Source organism: Phoxinus phoxinus (genome assembly GCF_949152265.1).
Source record: "Phoxinus phoxinus genome assembly, chromosome: 23".
Lineage (NCBI taxonomy): Eukaryota > Metazoa > Chordata > Actinopteri > Cypriniformes > Leuciscidae > Phoxinus > Phoxinus phoxinus.
The window spans coordinates 9,990,693-10,008,017 of NC_136898.1; the positions used below are offsets into that span (position 1 = coordinate 9,990,693).

A 17,325-nucleotide genomic window follows, 5' to 3' on the forward strand; every position below is an offset into this window, starting at 1 on the left:
ATGGAAAGTTGTCCATTTATGTTCGCGATTGTGCTGCATTCACTCATAAAAATAAATGTTTTATATATTTACGGTAGGACATTTACAAAATATCTTCATGGAACATGATCTTTACTTAATATCCTAATGATTTTTGGTATAAAAGAGAAATCGATCATTTTGACCCATACAATGTATTGTTGGCTATTGCCACAAATATACCCGTGCGACTTGTGACTGGTTTTGTGATCCAGGGTCACTTGGTGAATAGCATAAGAGCTTTCAGTATGGTATAATTAAATCAAATCTATAAAATGTATGGGGGAGTAGGGGAGAACGGTGCTAGTCATTACCTATAATATTTTAGGTCAGATTGGGGCACATTTAAATGTTAAACAATTAATTTTCCAATAATATTTTTTGGCCATAATAATAATAATAATAATAATTGTATTTTAATATTATGCTTAATATTATGCCCTACTGAAGAAAAGTGTTGGGTACAGATTTCTTCATGGATATTGCAATGAATAGAAAGTAGAAGAAGGCAAGAAAAAAATCAGATAAACTCATCACATTTATTAGACTCTCAAACAGTATGTTATAATATAAGGAAGCACTTAATGACAGATGATATTTGCTACTCTAAATGATCATCATGGCAACACTATATGTTCTGAGAAAGAGCATGAAACAAATACATTTATAGCACCATTTCAGTCGTTGCAAACAGTCTGGGAGCGCAGGTACTATTTGTTCATGTGTTTCTCATTGGGAAGCTCATAATTTAGTCTTAGTCTATAACATACAATATATACATACAGTACTTTAATTTCACATGTCTCTATCTGCAAAAATACTTCCTAAAATATCTCTCATTGCTTCATTGTTCTGTCTATAGCTGCCTGCCTTCCTCTCACTCGTGTGCTTTGTGTCAGTACTTGACATCCGGAGCGAACCGGACTACTCCCCGACTCCGTGGTTCTGATCGTTCCACCAGTGGTTCTCCTCCAGAGGTACCCTCGGAATAATAATCGCTGACTCGTCCGAGGCCAGACTCAGATTCTCTAGGAAGCAGCACAGTGTTATTGCCAAAGGAGGAGCGGAAGGGCGACAGAGGGAGAGAAGGAAAGAGAAACACAGAGACACAACATGAGGTGTTTTATCTGGTAGATAGCATAGTGCACTAGAAGAAACAAGTCTTTGAGCATCCTGAGACCACTTTTTACTCATTTCTATTTATAGAGATTCTATTTGTAGCGAGACCAATGCAAGTGAAAATAGATCAAGCATATGTTCGAATGAAATACATCTAATATCCAATAACATAAAGAAAATATTTACTCTATAGTGAATATAGAGCTAAAGGATCTTGTTTGGCATAACGCGCAACAGACTTTAACTCATTTAGCTGGGACTAGATTCACAATATGGCACAACTTTGCAGAAAAAAAGCACATTGTAAGTAGTAAACTTTGATGCAAAGGGAGAAAATATCAATATAATGCTGTAATATGTACTTTTCATGATTGTCTGTTGTTCTAATACTTTGATTAATGATAAAGGACGGAGCAAGATTTTGTTTTACAAACTTTAATACATCAGCCATTCACGTTAGTGCTCGGCTAACATGCACTGTTATTGATCTTGTCAATGATACAGTTCCCGCATGTGCACCGCAATAAATTAGAAATATACACAGGTTTGTTGATGGACTTGTTAATGCCGTTGGTGAGGAATTACAGTTGCAACATCTCATAATGCACCTCAAACTGAGCAGTGTATCACTGCAGAACGTCCTGCTCAAGTCATCCTTGCGATGGATGGTCGGTTTGAATAACTAGTTCTTCCAATGTTTCATCATCGAACTCGTGCTCGGATTGATACGGTAAAACCAATGTCATCGTTATTGTATTTAAAGTGTGTACAATCGCTGAGCTTTATGAAGCTTATGTTAATGGGCGTTATAAAATAGTGTAAAAGTCATGCTATTATTAAATAAGTAAACATGTATTTATAATATTTCTCAGTTAAATATTGTACTGTATTTCTAGGTTACTAAACTTTCTTTTAAACAAAACCATTTTCACTAGTGGTCTCAGATGTTTGGACCCCACTGTATATAAATGAATAGATGGATTATGACTGTAATCTCAGGTTGTTCAAAGGAAAAGTGCAGAAATAAAAACCAGCATGAAAACAACAAGACAGACACCACTAAACAAGAATACAATGTGCTGTGTTTCTAAAACTAAAGCAGTTTAAATATCAAGTTCAATTTCATTAATCTTTTGAATAAAAAGTCGAGAAAAGAAATTAATCTATGAGTGACATTTAAAGTTCACTGTGAATGGATTGTTCCAGCGTTAAGGAGAAGAGATTGATGGTACATCAAATTACAAGTACCACAAAAAGATGTTAGACTTAAAACTCTTCTATATGCAGCAATGGATTAGATGAATACATTAAGAAAATGCCCTTTCCTATAGACCTTTTTTCTACAAGAACACAGTAACAAGCTTGTATGTGATGTTAGTCCACTGAAACGAAACACACATGTAGAAAAAAGACCCCACTGTAACAAAGTTTTCAACATCCTCCAAAAACAACAAACAACAGGAAAACAACATACAGTACAATGAGCAGTCAAACTGTCAACATTTGGCCCAACACTTTCCATATGGAAGAGAATACGCATGGGAGCAAATCAAAAGATGAAGAACATTGAGCAGTTATGGTGTACTCAATTCTCAATGGAAACACGAGCGCAACACTACAGTTTCTCACAGTGAGTAATAGTTGTGCTGCTGAAGTACGGATGGAGACGGAAGAAGCGTTTATTCTCAGGCGAGTATTACCTTGGGTCGGGCAGTGCACAGCGCCACAGGTGTTGCTTTAGTGTCTGCACCCAACCAATATCTCGGATGGGCTGAAAGAGCTGAATGTAGTGGTACTGTTTTAGCATAACCCTTCAAACGAACGACAAGATCACTCGTTAGCTGAACATTAAAGCAATTAAAGAGATGGTTCACCCCAAAATCAAAATTATGCCATTATAAATGTTAAAGTTTTAAAAATCGTTCTAAATATTAAAGAACAGCAGAGACCACACCATAACTATAACAATAACGGCACAGAGAAACAACATCGTTGAAATCACTTTGGGAACGATTTTTTTCCCAGCTGATGTACGATATAACATAGACAGCCAATGCTGATAAAACATAGACAGCCAATCAGAATAGCTCGAGCATTTAGCGCAAAAGACGACAAAGTGCGAACAAGTATTGTCCATAATAGTTATTGTTATAGTTATCTTATCGGTCTTTGTGTGAACGGACGGGTCTTTACTCACCCTCATGTCATTCCAAACCTGTATGACTTTCTTTTTTTCCACGCAACACAAAAGGAAATGTTCTTTTCCATACAACTGTCAAACTTTGTCGAAAACTTTTGTATTCGATGGAAGAAAGAAAGTCACACGGGCTTGGAACGACACGAGGATGAGTAAATGATAACATCATTTTTGTTTTAGGGTGATCTATTCCTTTAACTCCCAAAGCACAAAATCATTATATAGAATCAACCAAATTTCAATCAATCAATAAATCACATCATTAAAGCCAATCATTATAGAATGACACATTGATCTTTCAAGGATCATTCTATTCAGGATGGGATATCAATAGTTTCTCATTTGTACGTACATCTATGATACTTGGTCCTGGAATAGGAGACTGCATCTTTTATTACTTTGCACATATGAGACACTGAAAGCTGCAATATATCAGATTCACTCAAGATGCAAACATATATTTCTCAACTCTCAGCTGACAGCAATATGCACAACCATAAAGATGCCAGAACCTATTCCAGAGCCTGTCACACACAAAATATGAGAGTCGCAAAACCAAACGTAAACCATAAACATCGGAATAGTTCTCTTCCATGTGGATTCGACATCTATGACAGCGACAGAGAGACAGACAGAAAGACAGGGCAGAAACGATACAGATGCACCTACCACCGAGTCCCCAAACCCTCCCACATGAACCACCACAAAATGAACCACGACACCTCTGTTTCTGCGTTTGCATTTATTAATTTCAATAAATATGAGCAAGCAAGAGAGAAATCACAATTCACATCATCAAAGTGAAATCTGAGGCCCCTTCATATAACATTGTTTTTTTTCTCTCTCCTTTTTCAGTATGCATGGACTATATAGCACCTGTGCTAAGCACACACACACACACACGCACGCAAGCACACCGGACATGTACATTCCCGCTAGCTTGTCCTCCTCTGTCTCCCCAGGACACCTTCCCTTAATTCCCAGATTATATAGCACAGTAATTGAGTCACCAAAGGCTGCAAAATACAAGAAAAGGCCCTCACCCTGTGGCGTAGTCATTCAGAGCACAGCACTGAAGAGAAAGAGCTCCGTGCAGCTGTTCTAGAGCCAGACTGAAGAAATGAATGCTTTCATTCGTTACATATTCTGAAACTTTGTGTTCATTTCCACAAGGGATTTGAAGCCTGTATATAATATATGTATATATAATATATATAGTATTCATAATGCCTTACAATATGTAATGGTTTATATATTTTCATAAACGGTAAATACAGTTATAATAAATTTCAACTGCTTTTAAAGGGCATTTTACAATGGCATGTGGCAACTGTTAGTTCACAGATCATTATCAATGGGAGAGACGTTACAGAAGCACTGCGTCACTTGTCAAGCTCATTTAATAAAGTCGGCATGAAACAAATTTGCTATAGTCTTTTCTTCCCTAATGTGATGTATATATATCCAAGTAAAACGGCATCTCGAACAAGAACAAATGTAGTGCGGGACTTGATTTTGTCCATCAGGAATTGATTGGATAGTTGTTTGCTATTGCCGTGATCACATGCGAGTGACAGGTTGTCCTGCCTTCGTGCCAGTAAACACGTCATCAGAGAAGAGAAGAGATGAGATGACGCTGCAGAAGGGAGGGGAAGTTTTGATTAAAGATTATAAGGTCACATGAATTAAAAAAAAATGTTATAATAAATACTGCAATATTCTAATTACTAATTACAATATTCTAATAATTACTCCTAGAAAAATAGTATTAGTATACTATTCTGAGTTCAGCCTCTATCTTTTTGTGGTTGCCTCCGTCATTGACCAATCTAAGATGACTGTATTTGCAAGTCAAACAGCATTTTTAAAATTATTCACGTTCCACAAATGGAAACACGGACAATTTATGGAGGAATAAATGCAACTACCACTAAACTTAATAAATGCATGTCAATTTATTTCATACATTTTGTTAGATGTTTATTTATACCTTTTAAAGATTTATTTATACAGGCTTCAAGTACGTTTCTTCAATCTGGCAATAGATCACAGACTTGCTGTGCACTGATAGGGCAAACAGGACATTGAGATCACATATTTGACATACTGACAATGGAGAAGACCTCAAAGGATGAAACCAGAGACAGAGAGAGGATTTGCAGAGGGGAGGTTCATGGTAAAAAAAACTAAAAACAAACTAAACCATGATCTTACACAATGCACTTCCATTATGCCAGGAAATTAAGACATTAAGATATCAAAATGAATGTCATTCAGTCCCATGATCGATCAACATCTTTAGTTCTTCCATCACAAACAGACATGAATCTGCGTCAGTCATGTCACATGCAAGGAAAATGAAAGCCATGATTATGTGCTGTTACATCAGGCCAGATCAGATTATATATAAAAAGGTTTCACTGGCAACACAAAATCATCTCTGTGAATGGATCAGCATTGAAATTTAAAGGGATAGTTCAACCAAAAATGAAAATTCTGTCATCATTTATTTGCCCTCATGTCCATGTTCCAATCTCATATACCGTTCTTTCTTCTGTGATGTAAATGTGTTTGTTCAGGTGAGTAAATGATGACAGAATTTTTTCCCTTTAAGTCTGCATAAAATGTCCTCTTGTACATGTGCATCATGGGAAAAGGCCTTTTTGGGGCCTGTTTGAATATATCAAACAAACATAAAGAAATATGACAATAATCATGCAGTTGAGAGTAAACGAACAGCATTCCAAACAGACTGCATTCGACTTACCAACATCAGGGGACACGTGATAATAAACAGAACAATTAGTCGAGAATACAGGTCATGTCAGTCATTGAACAACAGGGGGGATGCAGGAGCAAACAAAGCAGGAGACACTCTGGGAAAAGTCATTAATAATTAATACGCTGAATCTGCATTCACATAAAAAGGAGCTTTGATTTTAAAGCTGGCTAATCTATTGACCTTTTGAGTTGCCTCTACTTTTGGGATCCCCCATCTGTCTACCTCGGGGGCTCCCTTAGGGGGGATGGGAAGTATGTGTGCATGTGAAACAGCTGGGCAGAGCGGAGGATAGTGTTAAGGGTTGTGGTGTGGTCCTTACATATTTCATGGAATAGAAGCCCACTAACACCTCAAAACCAAACAATACAAAAACATGTTTTAGTTTATCTTAGATTTTCTACAGGTTTGTTTTGCACATAAAAATCACAGTGAACATCCTATTCTATCCAAAGACAAATTGAGATCCCATACATCCCATAATGCAATATCATGTTACAGTAATCCAGTTGGCTGTCCAGGCAACCAAGTGGGCCGAAACAAGGCCTAATTTTTATATGATATTGACAGATGGCTTTTTGGAGATACTGATGTTCCCATAAAGCTATTTGGAGATATTCTGTTCCTGTAATGATTCAACAACATTTTCATGATGGAAAAAATTAGCAAGAAAACAAATATAATAGTTAAAACAATCACAGCACCAAAGTGATCTGAGATCATAACATATCACTTTGGAGCATGGGGTGTTCAATCAATAAAATGATTACATAAGACAGACAAAGCAAGCAGGTAATAGATCAATATAATTGTAAAACCAAAGATGCACATTTATCAAAGATTTTGGACTAAGAAATTGGCCTTTGTGGCTTTTACATGTTGCCTCATTTACATAAACATGATTTAAAAAAGGCTTATTGTACACAGATCAGCTTGATTGTAAAACCCTTGATAAATGAAACCCACCAGTCTGAGCATCTGATGGGAAGTAAAACATACAGAGCTTCTAGTCAATGGCTCCATGCAAGATACGAGCATCCACTAGCCAACCAGTAGAGTGGTTGCCATGGAAACCTTGTTGTGGAGATGAGGAGAGTGGGTGGAGCTATAGTAAATGCAAACGCTTTGATATTACTGGCGAGATTGTGAGGCAAAACTGGAGAAAAACATAAAAGTCCAACCCTAAAAATGTTCTACAAACAGCCCACTGACCTCTCAGAGAGAGAGAGAGAGAGAGAGAGAGAGAGAGAGAGAGAGAGAGAGAGAGAGAGAGAGAGAGAGAGGCGGCGTGTATTGGAGTGAGGAATAAAACGAGAGGTGCATCAGATAGATAAAGAGAGAGAGAGAGAGAGAGAGAGAGAGAGAGAGGGGGGGGAAGCAATGGACAGAATAGTAAAGGAATGAGAACCTCTTGTTAAATAATTTTGCAGCCTTCGTTCTGCTTTCACCCTTTCAGGAAGAGATTAAATGAGAGAAGAAGTGCAATGGTTTTTACTCTTTCGCCTCAGCCAGTTTGTTGTTGATCTCTTTACTTTTCTCCTTGTCGCCCTGCGCCGCTCTGCTCCCCGGCTGGTTCTCGGAGCTCTTCTTCTTCAAACCGCGCACCGACGTCGCCTGCTTCTCCTTGGACTTCTTCACCGGTTTGCCAGGTGTGGCAGATGTGGTGCTCTTTTTCGGTTTGGAGCGAGGACTGGTTTTCTCTACCTGTACAAGACATGAAATAGGACACAAATGGTATTTTACTAGAGATATGCAACGTATTCCATTTTCCAATGGGAAATGTAGGATATGACTTGGAATGAATGGAAAAGTTAGACTACGTTATAACTGGCCAACATTAATTGTCCCACCCTGTCAGCAGCAAAGATATTTTAGAGGCAGAGAAACTTAATACGCTTGAACTTTGAATTTACGTAAATGTTTTCTTCTGTATTGTAACGCACATCTGAGTGAAACGGATTATTGAAAAAGAAAAATATAGGGCAGGCACTTTGTTTTATCCATTGATTTTTGATTGAATGGAGGCAGATCATAAGATAATAAGAAAGTAGTGAGTTTAAGTGATTGGAGAAGTTCATCATATGTTAGCAAAGAGAAGTCTTCATTTTCAAGATCAAATTATGACATTCTTGGAGTTATGAGGTCACAACTGTTTTTAAATGAAACATATGCATGGATTAATTCTTCACAAAAGATCAATAACATGCATTTAGAAAATAGACTTAATGCCGACTTAAAAAAGTAAATCTTTTCATTTTGATTTCCCATTGTTAAGACCGCACACAGATTTTTGTGATTCAAAAATAGTTGAAAACACAAAAGCCACACAGTATACGTATCTCAAAACACACAATTAGCCAGAAGTCCAGAACTGACTCTGATGCTAATGTAAAGCAAGTCAGAACAGTTCAACATAATGAAACAAAGAGCTGATGCTGATTCGATGCTAAGAAAAGACACTCAACCCCCGAAGCCAAAAGTTACTACAAACTACTAAAAAGTACTGCTGAGAAAAAAACCTGTTGTTCAGTTCTTTTCCAGTCACTGAGCACATACATTGCTGACATCATAAAGTTACTAAACACAATAATTGATTTCCAACCTTCTGCAACACGCACAAGAACGTAACCCATAGTGCTCAACGTCTAATCCGAGTACTGTGTCGTTTTTCCTTACCTTGCTGCTCTCTCTGTAAGGTTCATGGTACAGTGTGCGGATCCTCCTCCTATCCAGGCCCTTGTTGTCATCTGGCTGCTGACTGCCCTGGCAGCCCCTGTAGGTGGCGCTGTAGCTGGTCTCCAGATTAGCCCTCTCATCGGGAGGCTTATACTGAGACTGGGCCCTGAAGACCTTCACCGATTTCACATCTGCGTAGGCTTTGAACTCATTCCTGACATTAGGAAACAGATAAAATCACAATTATTGGAAAATCAAGTGTAGTGGGTGATTCATCCCACACACATCGGATTTTAAGACCATACTGTGAATCCAGAAAGGTATAAAACTGAAAGTGCACGGTTAAAACTGAGACGTGTAGTTATAGGCAAAAAAATGGCTTGGGTTTCACAGCCGTGACCTATGATTTTCAACTTGCTAGTCTGCAGCAGTTGGGGGAGGGACATTCTCATTCTAGAGAGCATTTGATTGGATAAACAAGTCCAAGATGAGTCATCAATATTTTAGATACATTTTTTCCTGTAAAAAAAATGCATATTTAAATTCATATATCTGCTAAAAGTTACATTGCCAATGTTTAGAAGTACACTAGAATATCTAATATACAAATACTAGTAACAAAACTTAATTCCTATTCTTCAACCACAAATTTTGCCATTTTTACAAGTTTTGACAGATCGCACAAATCAAGAGAGCAATCTTTCAGATTACAACAAGGCGCTACACCGTATATAAGACACAACAATGATTGCATATATAATAATTATTTGTTATGGCTATATATAGACACTGCAGTATATATATAGATATTATGCACCCTCCATAATGCAGAGTTTTCTCTACATCTCGACTCGACAGAAGAGAGTTTTTCCTGAGGCAGTGGCCACTTCTTTTGGATGAGTAATGAGTCTTTATTCACTGAGATGACACAGACAAATGGTATATACTTCACGGGTGTGTGCATTGCAGATTACCCAACATCCAACTTATCCGCAGTACATCTAACACACATGCACACATACAGACAGAAATCACTGAGAGCAGCACACAACAGAAGTCTTATACAAACTCTGTTCACCTAAAGAAGTATTTAAAATTCATTTAAAAACTAGTTCACTAATGAATCAATTCAAAACGATTTGTGAACTGGGTTTTAACGATTTTAAACCTTAGCGACTCGCGAGTTTTAGCTAAGGAAAGATGGAACATATACATTTACATTATTTTTTAAAGATTTATATTACATTTTCATGACTTTTACAGGCCTGGAAAACATAGTATACAAATTCCCCAATATTTAACAATGGGAACCCTCTCTCTTTCTTTTTGGTTCTGTAACATTACAACCTCAGAGAGGCAGACTATATTGAATAGGAGTGATAGAACAGGAAAGCGACGGCAATGTCAGGCAGGGTGAACCATATACCATTAGATCAATTAGTTGCTTAGCTTCCATGAATAAGAATCAAATCAATACCTCTTTGTATGAAACAGAATCAACCATTCTGATAAGTTAAGATTAGGTTCAAAAAAGAATATTTGATATCACACACTGTTCTACAGGAGATGAGATTAGATGAGATAACTGGATCTGAAACTGCTTTACAGTTCCTTAACAGAAAAGGCCTGTTAGTATGTGTTCGCCAAGCTGATGAGCAAAGTCATGGGACAGCATGTGGGAGAACATTAATCCCCACAGAGAAAATAGGGGATGTGAAAACCACACATGTCCCATGCCATGCATTATAGAGGAATATTACAGGTTAAAAACAAGTGACTCTTTATCAACAGCAAAAATAGCTTTGACTCTTCAGTTTCTAGAAACGTTAAAAAAAAAACTTTGTGTGGGTGTTTTTTTAAATTTTGAGCTTTTAAACGATCCAGAGGTTGATGAACCTATATGAAGGACGGTCAAATTAAACAATCTTGGAAACTATTTACTTTTCAAATGCTTTTTGTATATATATATATATATATATATATATATATATATATATATATATATATATATATATATGTATGTTGTTCCAGACCCAATCTTTCAATATTAAACTATGAAAAATCATTATAAAAATATAATTATTTAATCAAACATTTTTTTTTATTCTACCACACAATGCTATCAATGGTGTTATTTTTAGTATTATTTATATACTATTATAGTATTTAATGAATTTACTGATTCAATTAGAAAATTGGAAATTACATTATTGTTTTGATCTATTAGATGCATGCATTTTGAGTTTGACTAATATTGTGGCTATTATTTTGATTTAATGTGCGGTCTCCCCACAGGGGAGCGAAAAAGAAAGAACTGTAAGTTGTTACATAAGACAAATGAAGTCCAGTCAGAGTGCTTGAAATGACAGTACAAAGGCAGCTTATAGAAGTCAAGGCCACAGGCAGCAAACACTCACAGGACAAACATGAAAGAAGAAGGGGGAGGAGTCAGAGTTTATACAGCACAAGATAAAGCAACACACACACACCCGCACACGCGCGCGCACACACACACACACACACACACACACACACACACACACACACACACACACACACACACACACACACACACACACACACACACACACACACACACACACACACACACACAGAGAGAAAAAGACAGAATGAGAAAGGCATAAAGACAGAGAAAGAAGGATTTACACACATACAATTGGACTGCTAACAATGGGCTTAGTGTGCTTATTGTAAATCAGTGCTTGGTACCAGCTGTCAAATCATTCATTTGATAAAGGACATCAACACTGTTCAACCGTGTTGTTTTTATACCTCCTTATTTTCTTACTAATCTAACAGATTTAATGGAGAATCACAATATTTATTCAAATGAGCTCACATACAATGTTGTCATCAAAAGTCATCTGTATATTTGAGCATACAGTGCTGAGGTTGATACCTCTTCTTCTCCCCAGGCATTGAGCTTTTGTGAACAGCCGTCACTATGGTGATATGCTGGCACTAGAGAATTGTGTGGTGGGGTACCAGAGCAGTGCATCATGGGTAGGCTTGGCACACTGGAGTAATGTGGTGTTTAACAGAAGCATGTAAAGCTGTTTTGCTTTTTACTTGGATCCAAAACAACATCCTGATTATTTGAACGTAGTCTAGACCTGTCAGATGACAACACACATCACCTGACGCTACCAATAATAAACAGTGTATGTTTCGTGTATCCTTCTATTAATCCACCAGCATTGAAAACAATTATTTGATTAGTAAAGTCACTTCTTATTCTAGTAACGGATTTCTCTCAAATAGGTCGAGATCAATAGGTTTCCTCCAGCATGTGCATCGTGTTTCAGTTTCTGCTGTACCTACAGTATGACATATTCCTTCTGACATTCACTTTGGACTCCTAGTGAATCCCAATGAGATCAGCCATGGTGTAATACTGCCTTGTAAGGCAAAACTCTCTCTTATTTCTCTCTCTCTCTCACTCTCTTTGCTGCTTCTTCTGTTATTGATTCCAGTGTTTGAATGGTTACAGTGCCTTCAGTTACTGCACAAGAGAGGGAAGGCATAAAAAGTATGTTCATTTACTGCATCATTATGTACAATGTATTGCACACATACTTTAATAATTATTTGCCCTACTACTAAATATGTTTTATTTATGTTATTTTAGTAGTTGTATGTGATTTTGTCATTTTTTATTATTTCTATTTAGCTTTAGATTTTTATTTTCCAGAAAATTTTATTTAATAGTAATAAAGTTTTTTTAATCTAATATTTATATTTTATTCTATTTCAGCTTTATTTAAATTGATACAAATATTTTTGTATAGTTTCAGGGTATGTTTACATGACAATGATGTACTAAAAACGGAAATGTTTTTCCTTTGTGGTTTTGAAAAGTACAGACAACAACGAATGTACACACGGATCTGCTAAAGGGGTGCGCGATATGCCGGTAGTCACGAAAAGATGTTTATTTAATACATTTGATTACTTTATACATTTTATGTAGTATTTCTAGTGCTTGACGTTTTTCAGGTAGATCTATTTCATTTGTGTCTTTGTTCTATTGTAGTTTGTTTTCTTTGCTCTTTCTTTATCACTGTTTACTAGTGTTGTCAAAAATACCGATTTCGATACCAAGTCGGTACTGAAATTTAGAAAATGTGACGATACCAGCATTTCCCTAGCATTTTATTTTTGAGCGGTGTTGAACGGATTCTTAAACTCCTCTGATATATACGCTCGCGCTCAAAATATATTTTGAAAGCAACCGTCTATCAGAGGATCTGTCTATCAGCGGATATATTAGAGATCCGGCGAGGAGCGTCAAAGACGTCTATTTACTACATGTTTTTGAAGTGTTGATCATTGTAGCCAATCACAAACATGTTGAGTGCGTGAACACAATGGCCAATCAGAGGTGTTTAAGAAACCGTTCAACAGCGCTCAAAATGCTGCTAGAGGGAAATGCTGGAATCGTCACATTTTTTTTTTTTTGGGAGTTTTTTAGGCACGTTTTTTAAATGATACAGTGTCGTGAATGCCCCTTACGTTTTAGTTATCAACAACAACATTGAATCAGAGCTATGGTGTGCTATTTTAAAGTAAAAAATAAAACAATAATAAACAAATAAACAACCCTAAAATAATTAATAAATAAAAAATAACTGCAAACACTTGCACTGCTTTTCCAAGATTTTGTGCACATATAATATGTCGTACAGAGATAGATTGCAGACCAAAGCATATTGATCTGCAGACAGGGGGAGAGAGAGAAGGACAACTAGAGAGATAAATGAAAAGATAAATGAAGGAAGCAACTTTCTCTCCACCACATCCTGTCAAGGCACACCTGTGTTTTCTCTGGCTCAAAATAAAACACTTCAGAATGTTTTTGCAGACTTCTTACAATAAGAGGATCATTTTTTGATATCCAGTTTCATCAGCTTGTCATAAATCTTAAGCCCTGTTTGCTTAAGCATGACAAGGCAAAAAACAAAACTAAACTCAGGACTAAACATGAGATTAAGTCAAATTAATCCTGCGCTTTTCAGTTTGAGGAATCACACTATAACAATTCATGCATAGACTGTAACACAAACTGAACTGATGACTCAGTGTTTTTTCCTCTTGTGTATTTTCCTCCTAGTCAAGAAGAAAAGAAAAACTGCCCTGATGCAGTTCTTCTCACCCAACAAATAACCAGACTATATACTGTATATGCAGCAAGTCTAAAGGCTACATCCCAATGCAATGTATTTTAATGCAGAGTAAATTCAATACCAACAAAACATTGTTTCCATTTACATTTAGTCATAAACTAATTTATCCAAAGCAACCTGCAAATGAGGAACATCATAAGCCATATCATAATTGTACAGTATAAAAAAGCTCAATCTTGTTTAGATGCACAAATGAGTGGTTTGCAAGCGCACATGAATGAGTGGGAGAATTATGGACAAATTGCCGCCTGTCAATTAAACACAACTACTCAACAATGACAGTGACAGACTTTTGAATTGAGATCCAGAACCCAAATCTGAGAACTTTCTTTCTTTACACATTTATTGTTCACTGTTTGCAATAAAAAAAAGTGATTGAAAGGAAACAGAATACCACGCAGGACCAGGAACAGCACAGCACTATACAAACTTCAGCTCCATCTGTTTTAGGCTAAGATTGGCAGATAAAAAGCACTGTTTTATATGCTAGCTAGCTGGAAAACAAAAGCTTATTGTAGGGGTCTGCAAAGAGTGCTCTCTGAATTCCACAAACAAGACAATTTTACACCACTTTCATAACAAATGGATTATTAACAACTGGAAATTCCACAATTCACCCAGTGCCCTCACTTAGCCCTAAAGCTTACCCTGAAGAAAATGAAAGTCATTTCCAAAAACAGCATCTGTTCCTGCGCTCTCCTGCCCCCTGCATGTCCTGCCATCTGTAGGTGTTGTAGCAGTATACACATTCAACCCACAGCTGACCTCCGTTGTATGACCCTTTTAACACACTTTGTTATTGATTTCTATTGCTTTAGTTTTATACTGAGCTAATGATATTTTATAACCCCTAAACTTAAAGCTAATTGTTCCATTTCCCCCTCCTTTTCAATAAGACATCATTTAGTATTATTTAGCTAGCCTATCACAATGTATCATAATGTTTAGTATCATTGTGAGGAGCATTTGGTCCTATACACATATATTCATGTATTGATTCAATACTAGGTATAACATACCAATTGTTGGTATGCTGTTTTGCTCTGTCTCTCCCCTTTGCCGGAAGTTTCCTCCCAAAAATCTGCCTCTGACTGCCTGCAGTTCTCAACATTGCACATCAACGTGACAGACAAGATACTTCTGGTATTTTCTGCTGTAAGTTGCTAGTTTTTAAAACATTTTGTAAACTTTTTTTGTGTGACAAATAGCAATTTTTACCCGATCAAATATTTTGGAGCTAAATTCGAAAATTGCATTCATTATAAAAAGGTCCATGCCTTTTTAAGATTTTATTCATTTACATGACCATTCCAGATTTAGGGACCACGTCTTTTTTTTTCTTTTTTTTTAATTAGGCTACATCATATCCAGGTTTTCCAAGAGTTGGGAATACGTTGTTTTAGCTTATTTTAATACTTGTTTGGTCTTATTTTAAATCATTTTATGTCATTCTAAGGGGGGCCTCTTTGAAAGTTTGTCGAGGGCCTCATTGAAAACCATCCCTGTACAATAATAATCAGCCATACCTATAGGAGCTGCCAGAGGTGACTTTTTGTTTGATCTGCCGGTTGAGGGCATCCACATCTGCCCTCCCTTTTCCCTCTGTAGTGGTGGCATCCTCCATGCCCTGCCCTTCCAACTTCATGTCAGCTTTGATTTCAGAAACCATGGTCACTTTCTTGGCTTGCTTCTTTTTCCTTCCACTAGAGAGGATCTCCTTCTCTTGCACCTTGTCCGCAATCTGACTCTTTTCCACCCCACTGTCGATCATATCTGTCTTGGTGTGTTTGGATCTGTCAGGGATGCGGTCAGGGCCCACTGAGATGGTCGGAGAGGGTTTGGGGATCCAAGGATGATCTCCCTTCTTTGGGATAGGCCAGGGTTTGTAGTCCTTCTGATACTGGGTCTCGTTGTTAAAAGGGACCTCAGGGCAATGATAGTCGTTCTTGGGCTTGCAGCTGGGCTCCGGACGAACTTTCCAGTGTTTAAAGTCCTGGCGCATCACAGATCCGCAGATGTTCTCTTCATGGGCTGGAGGTCTTTTGGTCACCGCGTCGTAGTCGTTATGAAGCGGCTGCGTTTCTATGGCGACCTTCTGCAGGTGAAGATGCTGCATTTCGGACACGTCCGAGTACTTGGTGAAAACCAACGGTACCGCAATGTCGGCCTTGTCCAGCTGGTTCCAGAACCGAGCCATACAGCAGGCTCTGGAGATACAGGGCCATGCCATGATGGTTTGCCAACGTCTTACCTTCTGTTATGCCAATCTCTTTCTTTCCCCGAAGCTGTTTTGTATTCAGTTTGTGGAACTAAACGCGCTCGCGAGCCTCACGTCACAGTAAATACTCAAAATGTCCGATTCGCAATGTTTTTTCCCCCTTAAAGCGATGTTGTTAAAGATGACAGGACACAAATCCACTTTAAAAGATGCATTACGGGTTCTTGAGGGGTTTAATCTATGGAATATTCTGGTTTAGCTCCGTCCTGATCCCCCTGCGCTCGTTACAATACGAGAATTTGTGAAGACACAGCAGCCCCTCCCGCGCGCGCGCCCTGCTCCGCTCAGCATCCATCGAGACGAGCTGAATCACCTGCCACTCTCATCATCACGCAACGTCTGCAGTGCGCTCAAAGCCCCGCCCACTAAACTAGAGTACCGAAGACATCGCTGTTGGAAATGATATGAGAGATGCTCAAAACTAGTTCGTTTCTTTTACTAATTTATAATGATGCAGATAATCATTATAATGATATTCTGCAGATACAGAATTAACCATTTAAATTTTTTGTTGTTGAAAAAAGTCCTTTACGCTCAGCGAGGCTTTGAGAAAATGTAGCCTAACAATAAAAACAGTAACATTGTAAATATTATTACAATTTAAAATAACTGTTTTCTCTTTTAGTTTATTCCTGTGATAAAAGCTGTCTTAAAAGCTCTCTTCTTCAGTGTCACGTGATCCTTCAGAAATCATTCTAATTGCTCAACATTTCTTATTATCAATGTTGAAAACGGTTGTGCTGCTTAATTAATTTTTGTGTTTTTATTTTTTTACATTTAGCCTATTTGAAGTAGAAATCTTTTGTATCATTACATGTCTTATATCATTGTAATGCATCTTTGCTTGAATACTGCTTGACTCATGCTTAACAATAGGTGAGTAATCAATAGGCGAGTAAAGATTTTATAGCAAGTATTTGAATGCAGATTATTTGAATGAAGATTATTACTTAATATAAAATTACATCATGAGCATGTCAGGACTCAGTGACTCACTCAAAAGCTCCTTTTGGCATTAATCCCTTCTTTTCATGCACATGTTGTAAGGCATAAT

The 17,325-nt window shown here is 37.3% G+C and overlaps 1 protein-coding gene across 6 annotated transcripts; it reads right to left on the reverse strand.

Annotated features, from left to right (window-relative positions):
* Positions 1-539: 539 nt before the first annotated feature.
* On the reverse strand, positions 540-16,522 carry map6a (microtubule-associated protein 6a). Of its 6 annotated transcripts, none has more exons than XM_079600614.1 (4): positions 15,520-16,522; positions 8,790-9,003; positions 7,646-7,817; positions 540-1,046 (listed from the first exon to the last, which is right to left on the reverse strand). In XM_079600614.1, exons 1-4 carry the CDS (start codon positions 16,221-16,223, stop codon positions 943-945), a joined length of 1,194 nt encoding a protein of 397 aa, XP_079456740.1. In that variant the 5' UTR covers positions 16,224-16,522; the 3' UTR covers positions 540-942. The 6 variants fall into 6 exon arrangements, 5 of the variants coding, with proteins under 5 accessions (XP_079456740.1, XP_079456737.1, XP_079456738.1 ...); XM_079600611.1 differs by having other exon boundaries at positions 545-1,046; positions 7,609-7,817; XM_079600612.1 differs by lacking the exon at positions 540-1,046 and adding an exon at positions 2,313-2,948 and having other exon boundaries at positions 7,609-7,817.
* Between the last annotated feature and the right edge of the window lie 803 nt (positions 16,523-17,325).

Excerpts from the sequence above, each read along its gene's own strand:
- map6a (XM_079600610.1), bottom strand. The coding sequence starts at position 16,223 with ATGGCATGGCCCTGTATCTCCAGAGCCTGCTGTATGGCTCGGTTCTGG. Across the intron at positions 9,004-15,519 it reads ACCTCTGGCAGCTCCTATAG|GAATGAGTTCAAAGCCTACG; the intron begins GTATGGCTGATT and ends TCCTAATGTCAG. Across the intron at positions 4,971-7,645 it reads GCAGGGCGACAAGGAGAAAA|CGTCATCTCATCTCTTCTCT; the intron begins GTAAAGAGATCA and ends TCCCTTCTGCAG.